Genomic DNA, 15,961 nt, shown 5'->3' with positions numbered 1-15,961 from the left:
AGCGGGTTGACAGACACGACAGTGCATGTCAACACGCTAGTATAATATAAAGTAAATACAATACAAAAAAACATTTTAATTTAACAAAGTGAAATACATAAAAATTAATTACTGTGAACTAAGAACGTGACTGACAAATACTATGTGTCGCAATCTAGTAACCATAATGAAAATATTGCCTTCTATCTATGGTTTTCCAAAAAAAGTAAAAGGGAATAGTGAGTCCAATCTATCATTTCCAGGAGAAATAAAAAGAAAGTGAATTTACGAATTATCACTATAAAAATTTATACACATTATTAAATAATTTATTTATATTATTTTTTTTAGAAACATTAATAATTAAACCTGAATAATAAATAATGCAAAATATTATTAAACATTTAGTAATATCTTACTTATTAATTTTTGTGCAATCTCAATTCTCAATTCTCGATTCTCGTTCATCTTCCATACCCAGACACAGGTCTCTCTACTCTTTCATTTCTGATTTTCCGATTTTACCCTCCTTTCTATATCTCCTTCATTTCAATTCCATCCATTTTAATTACATCTCTTCTATATTCTGCTGAATTTGTGTTCATGATTTACCAATTTCTCTTTTTTTTTTGTGATTCTGAATCTATGCGTTTTCTGTTACTGTTAAATCCTATGAAATTCAATGTTTTACTGTCTCAATTTTTTTTGTCTTTAACTGTAACTGATTACTGCTTTTTACATATTTGATTTTTTTTTTCTAATTTTTTTGGTGAATTGTGTTTTGCCCTCATATCAAAATTCATACTTTCAGAAGCTTAAAATAGAAAGTTAGTTTTTTTATAAGTAAAACACAAATTGAAGATTCAATGAAAGATACAATTCAATTGGAGTTAAACATCAACTTAGTCCATAAGATTAACATCATAAGTCAATTTGGTCCCGAAATTACAATTATGTCAACTGTACATTGTCGATCAATAAACTATAATTCGCAGACCACATTGACATTTTTGTAATCTCGGGAACTCAAATCGACTGATAATGTTAATATCGGGACCAAATTGATATTTTATTTCATTTGAATTTAAGACAACCCATATACATTGTTTCATAATTGTTGATTTTGTGACCAAAGTTTTATGTTATAAGGTTGAGTTATGATATGTAACAACTAACAAAGTCTTGCCTTTGTAGGAGGTCGCTGAATACAGAAGGTAACAATGGCTGCTTCAGATGAGAATAGTGCATTGTTCCCAATTTTCGTATTGACAATAATGGCCATCCCTATTGTGCCATATACAGTCACAAAGTTATGCCGTGTTGCCACTAAAAAATCAAAGAGCATCCATTGTCACTGCTCTGAATGTACACAATCAGGAAAATACCACAAATCGATATTTAAGAGGGTGAGTTCATTTTGCTCGGCACTGATATTTCTTTTAAAGGATATGGTTTGTGTACAATTGAGTTTGACACAGATCGAAAATAGTCCTTCTGCTTGCTGGTATAATTGTATAAAGCTGCTTATGTCTACCCTCCCTACATAGTATAGACATGTACATGGTGTAGTTGGGTATCATTGTATCACATATTCTGAGATAGAGTAGACTTAAAGAGAGTTGGACACATACCATTCAACACTTTTGGACACCCCTAGTTTTATTTTAAAACTTCACATTTACTTTTTGAATTTTATACTACTGTAGATGGAAATGTTACAATAATTAGATAAATATTAGCATTAGTATGAATATTGACTTATGCTAGCTTTTAAGTAACACTCATACTTTTATGTTAACTTTAAATTAATTTTATATTTTGTAATGTGTAATTTGAAATAATTTCCGTGTCCATGTTGTCTCACATTTGTATCTCGTGCCGTGTCTGGATCCCTGCTTCCTGGGAGTGTAGACTACTGTATGCATATGAAAGAAAGTTGTTAGCTATGGTGTCAAATGCCATTGTACAAATAATAGAGTTTAAGGAATATGTTTTTTGTACAACTGAGTTGGACACTTTAATGCCATTGTTAGTGGTATCAAGGTATCTCATATAGACATACGGTGTCTGTATGCATATGTGAAGAGTTATTAAATGTAGTTGTACAACTAATGGAGCTACACTTTAATGATTGCATGATTATTTATTTTGACTTGTGATATTCAATCTAATTATGCTACCTCCTTCCATTTCTCCTTATGATTTTTCTTTTCTTCGTGTTCTGTGCAGATTTCGAATGTCTCAACATGTAGTAACTTCACATTGTTACTGTTTTGGGTGGTCATGGTCATTTTGGTTTATTACATAAGGACTATGAGTAGTGAGGTAAACAAGCAAAAGTTAAAATGAATTCAGTCATTCCACTACACAAGATATGGATTTAGTTTTAAGGGATGTTGTATTTGATGTACAACATTTTGCTTATTGGCTTAGAGTTCAAATGGTGCACATTCTGAAATTTCAGTTCTAAATTTCATGCAGATTCAAGTATTTGATCCATTTAGTATTCTTGAATTAGAACCTGGAGCACTGGAGTCCGAAATAAAGAAAAAATATAGGAGACTTTCTATTCAATACCATCCAGATAAAAATCCAGATCCAGGTTGACGGTGTTTCCATTGTTCAATATATGATTTATTGTTCCAAACTTCTTGTTTGCCAGATTGTAGGCTTTCTGCGATTTCTCATGTGACTGATAGTTTTTTTATTCCTTTTACTTTAGAGGCTCATAAATATTTCGTCGAGTACATTGCCAAGGCTTATCAAGCTCTGACGGATCCAATAGCTCGTGAAAATTATGAAAAATATGGCCATCCTGATGGTAGGCAGGTAAAAAAACTCAATGTTCGGCGAAGTGCTCAGTGGATTGTTGTCGTTTTCACGATGCGGTAATAAGTACGATTTTCTGTTTCAGGGATTTCAAATGGGTATAGCTCTTCCTCAATTTCTGCTAAATATCGATGGGGCATCTGGTGGAATACTTCTGATTTGGATTGTCGGTGTGTGTATTCTCTTGCCATTGGTTGTTGCTGTTGTTTATCTCTCCAGATCATCGAAGTATAGTGGCAATTATGTGATGCATCAAACTCTTTCCACTTATTATTACCTCATGAAGCCCTCTTTGGCCCCCAGGTATATTCACAGTTTATCTTTGTTCTACTTGTACTCTCTCTATCTTTTAATGTCATTATAATTCTCTTTGGTTATATAGATAACCACATCTTATACAGTCAGCAATTGGATATTTCCATTAGTTATATTTTGTTATTGGTGCATGCTTATTATTTTTTTGAATTAGCTTGAAGTTGAACAAGAAATATAACCATGCGAGTGTGTGTTAGTTAGCAGAATGGATGGTCGTTAAAAAAAAAAGATCTTTAAATCCTTTCAATTCTGAACCTACACAAGAATGAAGTACAGACTACAGTGTTTATGAAATATTGGAATTTAAATAAGGGTTTTCTAACGTGTTCCCCGCGGCACTTTTAACTTACCTTGATGTGGTAAGTTTACATTGGTAATTAGTGCATTCATAAAATTCATGTGTATCAATAACTTTGTGCTCACCAATTTCTAATACAAACTTCTCCTTTTTGGGCAAGTTAAAATGTGGCCTTGGACACAGACATTAAAAAAAAAACTTTAAATAATTACTTGTCAGAGATAGAAGAGTAAAAGGTAAAGTAACGGGTTATTTTATTTACCTCATTTTGTTATACTTCGGGCAGGGATAGTGGTATTTGGAAATGTCATTATAATAGATTGAAGATTAGTTTTTTCTCCTCATTGATATCAGTTGTCTTGTATATTTGAGACTTGTGATTTTGTTTTTAAATACTCGTGGTTACTGTGTTGTACAGCAAAGTCATGGATGTCTTCACAAAGGCTGCCGAATATATGGAAATTCCAGTTCGTAGGACTGATGATGAACCTCTTCAGAAGCTTTTTATGTTAGTAAGGAGTGAGTTGAATCTCGATCTCAAGAACATTAAGCAGGAGCAGGCTAAGTTTTGGAAGCAGCATCCTGCACTGGTTAAGGTACATTTCTTGTGCGACTAATCCAACTAAAGTGTTCTGTTCTGATTTCTCATAGCCCTTTATGTGTTCACATATATGATTTTTTTTGTAGACGGAGCTATTAGTTCAAGCTCAGTTGACCCGTGAATTTGCAGCTTTGCCTCCATCTTTACAAAGTGATTTCAGTCGAATTTTAGAAACTGCACCTCGCCTTCTTGAAGAATTAATGAAGGTGACATACTATTCAATCTTGTGTATCTCTGTAAGACTAATGTCTCACGTTTTTGTAATCATGCTGTTTGCTATAAATCTGCACCATCCTTTCAGATTATCCCCCTCGAGTGCATTCGTACAAGGGCGTATCCACTTTAAAAATAGATAAAATTCATGTGGAACTGAATGATGGTGATAATTAATTTGATGAGATGTGTTGTCTCTGTTGATGATGGAGTTTTCAGTTATGCAAATACCAAGATAGAGTAACCTGTAACATAATGCAAACTCTGAGATTTACATTAACAAAACTAAGACCACACCTACAATGAAATTTGAAGCATGCGTATCGTAAACACCTGTTTCACATTTTGATCATTGGTTCTGCAACTTCTGCTTGTCATCATTCTCTTATATGATGGATATGTAATTCTTTTTTTGATTTATAGTCACACATCTGATAATTTCAGTACAATCTTTAATCATCTGTTTTCTCTAAAAGATGGCAGTTATACCACGCAATGCTCAGGGGCACGGGTGGCTGAGGCCTGCAATTGGTATTGTTGAGCTTTCTCAAAGTATCATCCAGGTAATGAATCTAAGTTTTATCCTATGTTCAATTTTCTATGTAGTCTTTTTTATTTCTCAATTGCACCTTTCATATGTTTAATTTTAAGCAACTCCTCTTCTGGCTATGTTTTTGTTACAGGCTAGTCTCACTATACGAAATTCTGTGGAATTGTTTTTGTTTTATTCCATTATTCCATATTGTTACTTATTTGCATGCTTCTCCTAAACAAAGTACTAGCATCAACGCATAAGCTATGCATGCCAGCGAAAGAATAACATTTAATTGGTAATTCATCTGTATTCACTATTATAAGCTTTTGATGAGGCTCGTGGAAAATGCCGTGACATAGGAATGGGGCAACATCTGCAACCCCTATTATTTTACCAATGGAAAAATTACATTTAGATGACGATAATTAAAGCAACAAAAAAAAAAATGATTGCTACTGTATGTAATGTGCAATCTATATGTAACATTCACTTCTACAATATTTCCCTTTTTCTCTGGTAAGAAGATAATATAAAATAGAAATGGAAATGCGGGTACCTTAGGCCAGGACGTTTGACCGTTTAACGAAAGGTGGTCAATATTCATTCAAAACTTTCCTTTCCTTTACAGTCCACTAATATGGGAGAACTTTAAGTCATAGGATGCAGGTGGGGGCTATTTCACTTAATTATGTATGTTTTTCAAAATATTTATAAACATATTTAGTATGTGCTTGTGAGTTGTGACAGTTGACACCATAGATCCTACATGTAAAATGAGAACCTAAAGTTTTTTGGTTTTTTCCTCTTGCATCCTTTGGCTCTTATAGTTTTCCTATTAGTTTAATGTCATCTATTAAAGAACAAGGCAACTAGTTTATGCTTCACAACCTTTTCACATTCAGAATAAAATCGTGCTATTTGCATTTTTATTTTGGTTATTTTTCTTTGGTCTTGTTTAGCAAATCATTTTAATCGAAATATATCGCCAATTATTAATTCTTCACTTGCTCTTTTTATAAACCCATTTTTATATGAAGTTGTTTTCTTTATTTATGACCTATGCAGGCTGTTCCTCTCAGCTCTAGAAAGAGTACTAGTGGATCACCAGATGGCATTGCACCATTTCTGCAGCTGCCACATATTAATGAGACTGTCATTAAGAAGGTAGTCCGCAAGGTAAGCCAAAACATTATGCATTCCATCGAAATGTAAATGCTTAAATTTCCATAGCCCAGATGTTCTTATCTGTGCTGTTACCTGTAGTTATAACCGCCGAGATCTTGAGCATTGAGCCTTTGACCATAGAGTTAACATAGTTTGTACAATTTTCCAGGGGATCTAACTGTAGCTACTATTTGGATTCAATACAATTGAAATTTGATTTCTGCAGAGTGTTCTTGTTATTTACTAGAGGTGAACCTCGACATGAGGGTAAGGCTGCATACATCTACCATTCCCAAATCCCACTAGGCGGGGGAAGCCTCATGCACTAGACCGCCCTTTGTTCTTGATATTTACTTTGCCATCTTATTCTATTTAAGAAAGTGCAAACTATCTTTGTTTTGCACAATTAGGCCATATTTTTGTGTAGTAACTGCTGTTGGGTTGGCTTTTAGAAAATCTAAATTTGGGTTTCCTTTGTTCCTCCTTGTCATATTTATTAGGGAATAATATTAAGTGATTAGTTAGCTGTAAGCCAAATGTGTTAGATTGGCTAAGTTACTAGTTTGTTACTAAGCCAACTGTGTTAGTTAGCTCTATGAATAGAGCTTCCTATCGTTGTATCTGTAACTTTTCGATAAATAGAAAAGATCAGTTTTCTATTTTCTATTTTCTCTCTCTCTGGAAGCAATTACATTTACATGGTATCATGTCCTCTATGGCTAGCGCCAATGATCCTGGTTCCCATGGCACTGCCACTCCTCATCCGTTCACCACTTCTTCTGTTCCTCTTCGATCATCTCCTCCACTTCTAACTCTTTCGCTTCCACCGTTAAGGTCACCGAGAAGAACTATCTAGTCTGAAGTCATTATGTAGAAGCAGTTCTCAAGTCGAATCGAGCTGAGAGATTCATGTTCATTCCTATATTGAGTTTTGAATTTCATCCCATGCCCATTAAGTTTTTTTCCTTCTTGATATGCAGAAGGTGAGAACATTTCAAGAACTTCTTGAAATGGACTCGCAGGAGCGAGCTGACCTGCTTATCCAAACAGCCGGGTTGTCTTCCGCTGAAGTACAAGACATTGAGGTGGTACTGGATATGATGCCTTCCTTGACACTCGATGTTACTTGTGAGACTGAAGGCGAAGAGGGTATGCAAGAGGGTGACATTGTCACTCTCCACGCGTGGGTAAACGTTAAACGGGGTAATGGCCTTATTGGTGCCCTTCCTCATGCCCCATACTACCCATTTCACAAGGAAGAAAGTTTCTGGTTTTTGCTGGCAGACTCTGTTTCAAATAATGTCTGGTTTTTTCAGAAGGTTAGTTTCATGGATGAAGCTGCGGCTTTAACTGCCGCATCTAAGGCAATTGAGGAATCCATGGAGGGTTCAGGAGCAAACATGAAGGAGACCAGTAGGGCAGTTGCAGAAGCAGTCGAGAAGGTAAAGGGCGGTTCCAGATTGGTATTGGGAAAATTCCAGGCCCCATCCGAGGGTAGCTACAATTTGACATGCTATATTTTGTGCGACTCTTGGTTGGGCTGTGACAGGAAGACAAATCTAAAGCTCAAAATTTTGAAACGGACTCGGGCTGGCACCAGGGGTGCGGCTTTGACCGATGAAGGACCTATCGCGGAGGACGGTATTGAGGAAGATGAGGACAACGTGGATGAAGAGTACGATGAAGACTATGAGAGTGAGTACAGTGAAGATGAAGAGCATGATCAAAACTCGAAAAATAAGCATCAAGCTGCCAATGGAACTGCCAATAAACATGGTCAAGCTGAGAATTCAAGCTCAGATGAAGAGTAAGTCTTGTTTTTGAGAAGTTGATGAAACCATAATCTTCGTTTTTGTTCCTCGTGGGTTGTTAGAAGAAAAATCAATTTTAACAGTTATTGACATTGTCCATTTTAGTTTATAACAGTTGGATAGCGTTGATACTTAGACTTTTTTCTTATCCTAGTTCAGGTGATATCATGATTAAATCACATTTATCTGATAAATTAAAATTATGAAGATAAGTTGAAGGATTTAAATCAAAATTAAGAATCCAACTGTTGATGGTTCAATAGGTTACATAACGAATTCTTTATATTTTTATTTTTATTTTTTATCCTCACCAAGAGTATCTTCCACCTTTTTGAACTTCCCCACAGGTTAAAAAGGACATTCTAAGGATAAGAAAAACACCAATTAAAGTCATAATGACTTTAAATCAAGAGTTTATTTGTCATGCACTTTTAGGGTAAAATATTCCATGTTGACCAATGAGTATGTTGACCAAGAACACACAGCCAAGGCTAGAATATTCCATGTTATGTTTAGAGTATGATGCAAAGTTAAAAAATATATCTGCTTGAAATAAACAAAAATAAAAAGTTCTCATTTTTCTTTAAGGAGGTTTTACACTTTTACTTAACAAGGATGAACATTTTATTCCAAGTTCTAACAATAAATAAAAAGCCTAGTGCCCTTTATTAGTTCTCCATCATTTAAACTAAAAGAAAGAGTCAAAAAGCCTATTTTTCAATGATCTTGAAGTTGCTAAAGGAAGTATATGTTAAGGATCATCCATATGCGGCTGGTGAACACTGATTCATTAGTTGCTATGATAATCACTTGAAAAATATCATGCAACAATAATCAGCTGAAAACACCTTCAATCTTCCCTGAATATGATTACAGGGCGATTATGATTCGTTAAAGGAATCATTCTACTCCCCTGGCGTCAAGCCCGATTCAGGTTCTCATCAACCACTTTGACTAGGCAAACAACATTATCAATGTACCTTCTCCGTGACATGCTAGTAATATACACTATTTTCAACACACTCAAACACTCTTACTGGTGGAGTTCGCGTAAAACCCACTTAAGAGAGGGTGGACCAATGTGGTTAATTGGGTCTCCGCGAATTCTATCTAACAAAAATGCGAGTGCTGAAGAATGTGTTGAAAAGAGTGTGTTGCTTGCATCTCCCCGAGTCAAGATCAAGTTTTCTAGCTAAAAGATGCTTGCTACTATTGCTAGCACTCGAGCCTATGTATCTTTGCATCGCGGGGATTCACATGGAGGAGGAGGTACACCAAACACCCAATCAAGAACATTCAAATATTTGAATCTAAACACCTCTCTCTCCTCTGCATAGCAGTGCATTATGATGGCTGTTGACAAGCTGAAAACCACCACATCAGCTCTCTTGATCTTTCTTGATTGCGGCAGGTATCCTTCATCCGCCAAGCATGTGAAGAAACTCTCAATAGCCCGAGCTAAGCAGTATAACGATATCTCCATTCGCCTGCTTTTCTTCTCAATAGCCAATGCAAGGCCAGTTGGGAACTGCAAGAGAATGCATAGCTCAACTTTATAACAAAAATGTTAACACAATTGAAATAATATATTCTTTTCTTGAATGCAATTCCAGTGACGCTTTTCTGTCAAATAATAGAAGTTGGAATAGCGCCAATAAAAAATAATGTAGACGGCTAGCGACATACCGTTCCCATGGCCACCAATGGAATGTTACATCCTTTGAAGAGCCTGAACACGAAGCATGTCCACATCCTTATGAAGAACAGAAACATTCGTATATACATGTCAGTTTGAATTTTTTTCAACGAAATTTGTGATTCAAGCAACAACCACGCGAAAGCAGAGAAGAACAAAAAGAAAAAGAAAAGTCTAGTAAATGGATAGACAAAAATAATCAAACAGAAGAAGTGCCAAGTAGAAGCAAGTGTTAGAAATTCGAACTTCTATTATTATACAGCTATACAAAGTATCCAACATAAAATGAATAGCTATTGTTGCATTTAATGTGAGTTTACACAACTGAATTTTGTGTGAGCATTCCGTTGTAGTGTAATTGGTTAGGATATTCGGCTCTCACCCAAAAGACCCAGGTTCAAGTTCCGGCAACAGAAATTGTTTGTGATTTATGATAGATAGAGTATTATGGTATTCTTCGATGTATGCAGCTAACCCCATGAGTAACAAAGTAATAGTGCACAAAATAAGTTTGTAGATAGTAAATACCAGGCAGATGTGCAATACACCGACAGGAACAAGCTTGATCTTCCAGTGCCAACAAGACCCTTTGCCAATATTGAAAAAGGCCTGCATATAAACATCTTGATAATGGACTATAAGAGTAAAACAATATAATCTCATTGAATGTCATAACAACATAAATCAGGATTTTCATATTGTACTTAATTTGAGAGTGCTTGGATAAATAATAGACAGAATAGTTTATTGTAGCAAAGCCTTTTTCATGACAAAATCAGTCTGAAAAGCTGACGATGTATGCTATGTTAAGTTAAATACAGCTCCCAACAGAATTCAGTTCTAGTTAGAATGTTCTAACCTAGTTAGTAGGAATGTTATGGATAGTGAGTATTATTGTGAATACTAAACATTCTAACAGTTACTGAGTTAATTCAGTTCCTCGTTTAAGATCTATTTTCTCACTCCTCTCACTCTCAATTTTCTCTTTCTATCAGTTTCTTAGTTCCTCACAGGTTCTCAGATCACAAAAGCACTAAAATGGTAATAAAGAGACTTTGCTGCTGATTTGACTCATTCAGCTTTCAAACTGAATTCTAATTCAGAAAGTGAGGATGATTCTTAGCTTTCAACCACATCATATCAGTACCCTTAAACCCATTATATCATCCACCATTTCCCAGTGAACCTGGGTTCTGGTCCAGATTTCAGTGGAGGCCTATTTTGCAGCAACATCAGCTTTCTTAACAATATTGAACTCAGGTCCAAACCAATGGCTACGGTGGCAACCCCGGATCCGGGATTTTATACCTTTGCCTATCCTGGGCAGTCCTCAATTTCATTAGCTATGATAGCTTCATCTGGGCAGCCTCCTTATCAGTCCTGGTATCCTGACTCAGGAGCTATGTATTATGTCACAGCTGATTCTGCTGATTTGCTGCATAAGAAGGATTTGTCAAGACCTGGCCAGATTTGAGTTGGTAATGGTCAAGCTATTCATTCTTGTTGGAAAATGTATCATGCTAATTATGTAGCATTGGGAATAACAGGGTCTTTGGAAATAGTTCGATGCCTCTAGTAAATTCAAATTGTATTTAATTCTTCATATAAATATCAGTACACTGAGTGCAAATCATGCAAGCAATTCATAAAGCAGAACATTCCAGTTTCAGTTAGAGTTTCTAAGTTAGTTTAGTTGGAATGTTCTGGATACTGATTATTATAAATGCTCAAACTAATCTATATGACAGTTAGTCAGTTCAGTTTCTCATTTCACATCTATATTTTCTCTCCGCTTTCTCTCTGTTTTCTCTTTGTCTCATAACACAAGAACACTAAAAGTACACACTTTGAAAAACCACCACTAACAGTAATACTTCCATAAAAAATTTCTAAAGAAATAAAAAACGTAATAGAACACATATTTCACAAAAAGATCTGGTGAATACTATATTGATTAATTTGCTACAGTCCATTTAGATCACCTTTTTGAAAGCCCTTGTCTGTGAACTATTAGTGCAGGGATAAGATAAACTGGAAGATATACAGGTAATGCTCTTCTATAGGCTTGAAGGAGAAAAGAAAAGATGTGTTCAGTACATGACTGATTTCCATGCACAATCTGCAAAATAAGGTGATTTTAAACACCGAAAGAAAGCAACACAAATATATATTATGTATTGAACAGGTTTAGATAAAATGTTTCAGACAAAAATTATAGAGCACACACTTCAAGAAAAAGAATCAGACCAGAATGACAAAGTCGAACTGAACAAGACCCAAAAGAGAAAAAGTATGAAGAGAAATTCAATACAATTAATATGATTAAACTTGAACTGGGAACTTTGTTAGGGACTTGAGGCATAGAACAGAAAAGGAAGATAAAAGTCTTATATGTTTCCACCAAAGTCCAGGTGTTTATCAGATGCAGTTTACATGTACTATCAAATCAAATTAATGCTCACTCCACTCCTTTTTAAGTGTGGTTTAAGGTTATTTTACACTAATGAGGGTAAGGCTATAATTAATAAAATAATTAAGGTTGCTTTGAACTTTGACAATGACAGATAAATAGGAACATAACTTTTATGAAAAACTGACTTAAAAAAGGAACGAAGGAGTATGATTTAGCATTTCCCATGAGTCACATTTCTCAAGTTCAATCATAATGAAGAAATTGATGCTACTGATATGTCACAAATGCAATCAAACCCAGCTTTTAAAATATTGAACACAATGTAAAAGAACTATGTTTTACTTTATTTTCTATGGTAGTTAGTAATTACACATTTACACTTAGTGAGATTGGAAGAAAAGGACAAAAAACACAATCTTTATTATCGTACCGAGCATGGGACTTTCATATTTGGATCTAGTTTCATATCAACACCCATGGTCTTGTAGTATTTCTCTACTGCTTCCAAATTACTAAAAGGCTTGCCATTCGCTATATCTTTTATACCTTGTAAAATAGCCATGTCCTTTCCACCATGTTTATTGAGAAAGGATTTATATGAAGGTGGCAAACTCTCTTGCTTTAAAATATAAGCAGACCTGAAAGAAAATAATTTCCATTACTGTTAATCTTTCATTGAACAGAAAAAATTCCTTTTATAATTACAAAAAGGGAAAAGGAAGGGGATAAGGAGAAGATCATAAAGTGTGTCTCTCAGAAACATAGCTCTAGAAAGAAAATATCAAGGGTGCACCCATGCGAACACAATCATGACAAAAAAGGAGAGACATATATATTCATTTACATGAATGTAAGTCGTTTCCTAAGCTTTCTTACCTTAACATACTCATGCAATATTTGTCATGGGATGAACATTATCAGCATAATTTCTTTACTTTTCTCTATTAACTCCTTACTTGCCAAGTAGATTTTACTTCCGATACTGCTTACACCAACATATTGTGTTGTCTTTAACAAGCATTGAGCACATATATACATTCAAATTGTAATACAACTAAACAAGGCAAAGTCCTACAGATTTAGTCAGCCTTATCATGGACAAAACTAGTAAACGGTGAACACCTAGCCACAAGTTGATGAGTGATGAAATCAAAGTCTAATTAAAGGCCCCACTAAGTAAATTAGCCCAGCTACTTGCCATGATATGAAGTATTTAAGCAGGCAGGATCTATTTGCTGGATAGTACACATTAGCATTCTCATAATAAAGAACACAACATGCTTAATAGCTACCTATATGTAGAGGTATGCTTTATCAGCAAATTGAACATACACCTGGATACATATATGCATCACCCGCAGGCTACAAAGCCATCAAGTGAAAAACATACACCACTTAGGGTCCGTTTCTGAGTTGGAATTTAGAAGGGATGGAAAGGGAAGACTTAAGAGTTATATGATAAGTGTATTTCATGGCTCTCAAGCCTTCTCTTTCCCTTCCTTCCTCTCCAAACTCCAACTAGCAAATAGACCCTTATAGAAATCACAAAGCATTGCCATTTACAACACAAACTGAGGTATAAAGAAGCATGGTCATCAATTTTAATGAAGTAACAACATTTTCCTCAGTTGAGAATAATTAAACAAGGGTACATAAGATTACATACAATATCTGAGAAGAGGACAGACACATCAGGAATATGTCACCATGCTTCCATGTGAGAGGCTTACAAATTGTCCCAAACCTTTTGCTCTTAATCCCACAACGAGATGCCAACACAGAAGCGTGCATGAGAATGTAAAGGGCCAAGCTAGTGTGTTGCGTCTCTAACCCAGTCAGAAGCATTGATGGCCCGGCAAGCGCCCCTGCCAACAGAGCCCTCCACTTCGCTGTCCTGAACTACAAATCATGGTAGCACAACATAAAACCAATCAGAACCACTCCCATCATGATCCAAAAACCAAAAATAAAAAATAAAATAAAAGCATATATGCAACTTAAAAAAATTCTCCGTACATTAGTCCCCAAACCCAGCAATTTAGTCCTTATATTACTATTCAATCACACTGTAACCGTAGCTACCATATTCTCTCAAGAACCCTGCAAACTGTTGATAGTACATTTGTAAATAATGAAGTCTTATAATCATATAGCAAGAAGTAACTGTGTACCACTGCATTCAGACAGTACTATGAACAAAATTGCTGCATTTTAATCTCTGAATTATTCATGTGGGTACCATATTCTTAAAACTAGTATCCCTCATTCCTTTATATGTCTCACACTTTCACTTTTGTTCTAAGAGAAGCCAGAGTTTTGTAAATTTAAATAAAACTAACTCATGTTCATAACTAAATTTAATAACTAAGTTGCGATTGAAAAATAATTGGGAAGTTACACCGAACCTTTCATGATATTTCACTTATTTAAATTAAATCCAATATCCGCTTGTTGTAAATACACCTTCCTTAAACTTTATGTTGTAAAAGGTATTAGTATAAGTGTACAACAATAGTGATAATAAAAACCTTATGGGGGTTGCTAATTAATAATGATAACATAGTAATAACAAAAATTCTAAGCTAAAATTCAAGAAGGTGAGTTTAATTTCGGAAAAGTTTGAATTCAAAAAGAAAACGATGATAAAAGAGTAAGAGAAAAAAAGAGAACATGCCTACGGTGACCTCCAATAGCACCTATAAGCTCATCCACGGACACAAACGTTCCAGCAAAGGTTCCAAGAAACAAACCGTATCTTAGTGTCTCCTTCAGAGCCGTAACAATCACTTCACCGTTCGTCACCACAATCTCCTTCCTACAAAAAAATTGTTAAACTATCAATAAATGAAGAATTCACTTCATTATGGCAAATTTCCTCCTCCAATTTATTTCAAATCTCAACACAGGTTTTAAATATGAGTCTGCAACATTTACAGTTATAGGAATTACCAAAACCGCAATGTGACTAAATCAGTCACAATAGTCTGAAACATCAAGGTTTTCGAATTTCGAGTATTCCAAACCACTATTTAAAACCTTTATATAAACTTAGTCCTTAAGAATCTCACATGCATATCGTAATTTCATATATCTAAATACTAAAATTAAGAACGCAATTATTCTCATGAACGGAATTCGTATGTTTAGTTTGTTATTCTTACCGTTGAGGCTTTTTTCGTGTCAATCGAGCTAAGATCGCGAAAAAACCAAGACCTCCTTTAAGGCCAAAACCGACGGTGAAACCTTTCACCGAAGCGGTGATGATTCTCCAAAGCTTATTGTAATCCTTCGGTGGAATCAATTCGATGATTCTGCTGCAAAAGGAACGAAGGCTCAACGACGTCGAAGAAGAAACGCATATGCATCCATTAGAGTCTTTGCAATCGTTTGATTTTCCGTCGTCGTCAATGTGAAAACCGTTGCCGGTTACGGCGGAGGACGGCGACATTGCGGCGGCGGGAAGGGGGAAAAGGTTGAAGGAGGAGAGATTGGTTGGTGGGAAGGAATTCAAAGAGAGGAGCGAAAATGATGATTGTGACACGTGTGTAAACTATGAATATAATTGAGTTTTTTATAGCAAAATATGTTATGTTTATATGTATTATAACTAACATGTAGGTATCCGTGAAAACACCTGCAGTAATAATTTATAGGTGATAATGAGCTTTATGATACTCGCTATACTGATATCCACATATTTAAAATTTTATTTTTAATTGAATTTTTATTTATATTATTGTTTTTTATTATTATTTTAATATTACATATTTTATTATTATTTCATAATAAATTTCAACTATATTCATAAATTTATCATATAGATACATTCAATGATTAATAAACCGTACCGTGTTGGTCAGTTCAACCGGAAAACTAATGAACCGGACCCCTATCCGGTACGGTACAGATGTTGAACCGGCCAAATATCAAAATCGGTCAAAATTGGTGAACCAACCGGTTTATACACATATTTCTTTTTTGAAAAAAAACTTAAAAACTCATTACAATGTGCCTCATCTTTCCAATTATTCTTCAACACTTCAAGGCACATGCTTCCAAGAAATACTTAAATTACACATTTTGGTTCCTAACATTTGTGTGTAATCT

At 35.0% G+C, this 15,961-nt stretch overlaps 2 protein-coding genes across 3 annotated transcripts; one reads left to right on the top strand and one right to left on the bottom strand.

Annotated features, from left to right (window-relative positions):
• On the top strand, positions 377 to 7,898 carry LOC109327008 (dnaJ protein ERDJ2A-like). Of its 2 annotated transcripts, none has more exons than XM_019559974.1 (11): positions 377 to 466; positions 1,174 to 1,385; positions 2,209 to 2,304; positions 2,461 to 2,581; positions 2,702 to 2,808; positions 2,894 to 3,111; positions 3,840 to 4,017; positions 4,109 to 4,228; positions 4,712 to 4,798; positions 5,836 to 5,946; positions 6,915 to 7,898. In XM_019559974.1, exons 2-11 carry the CDS (start codon positions 1,200 to 1,202, stop codon positions 7,743 to 7,745), a joined length of 2,055 nt encoding a protein of 684 aa, XP_019415519.1. In that variant the 5' UTR covers positions 377 to 466; positions 1,174 to 1,199; the 3' UTR covers positions 7,746 to 7,898. The 2 variants fall into 2 exon arrangements, with proteins under 2 accessions (XP_019415519.1, XP_019415520.1); XM_019559975.1 differs by having other exon boundaries at positions 413 to 461; positions 1,169 to 1,385.
• On the bottom strand, positions 8,346 to 15,382 carry LOC109326152. Its single transcript, XM_019558829.1, has 8 exons — positions 15,016 to 15,382; positions 14,529 to 14,669; positions 13,521 to 13,748; positions 12,285 to 12,492; positions 11,424 to 11,560; positions 9,970 to 10,050; positions 9,432 to 9,498; positions 8,346 to 9,273 (listed from the first exon to the last, which is right to left on the bottom strand). Exons 1-8 carry the CDS (start codon positions 15,300 to 15,302, stop codon positions 8,974 to 8,976), a joined length of 1,449 nt encoding a protein of 482 aa, XP_019414374.1. The 5' UTR covers positions 15,303 to 15,382; the 3' UTR covers positions 8,346 to 8,973.

The sequence above is a fragment of the Lupinus angustifolius genome, chromosome LG14 (genome assembly GCF_001865875.1).
Source record: "Lupinus angustifolius cultivar Tanjil chromosome LG14, LupAngTanjil_v1.0, whole genome shotgun sequence".
NCBI lineage: Eukaryota > Viridiplantae > Streptophyta > Magnoliopsida > Fabales > Fabaceae > Lupinus > Lupinus angustifolius.
The sequence above is the reverse complement of the archived record's forward strand: the minus strand, read 5'-3'. Positions and strand labels throughout refer to the sequence as shown.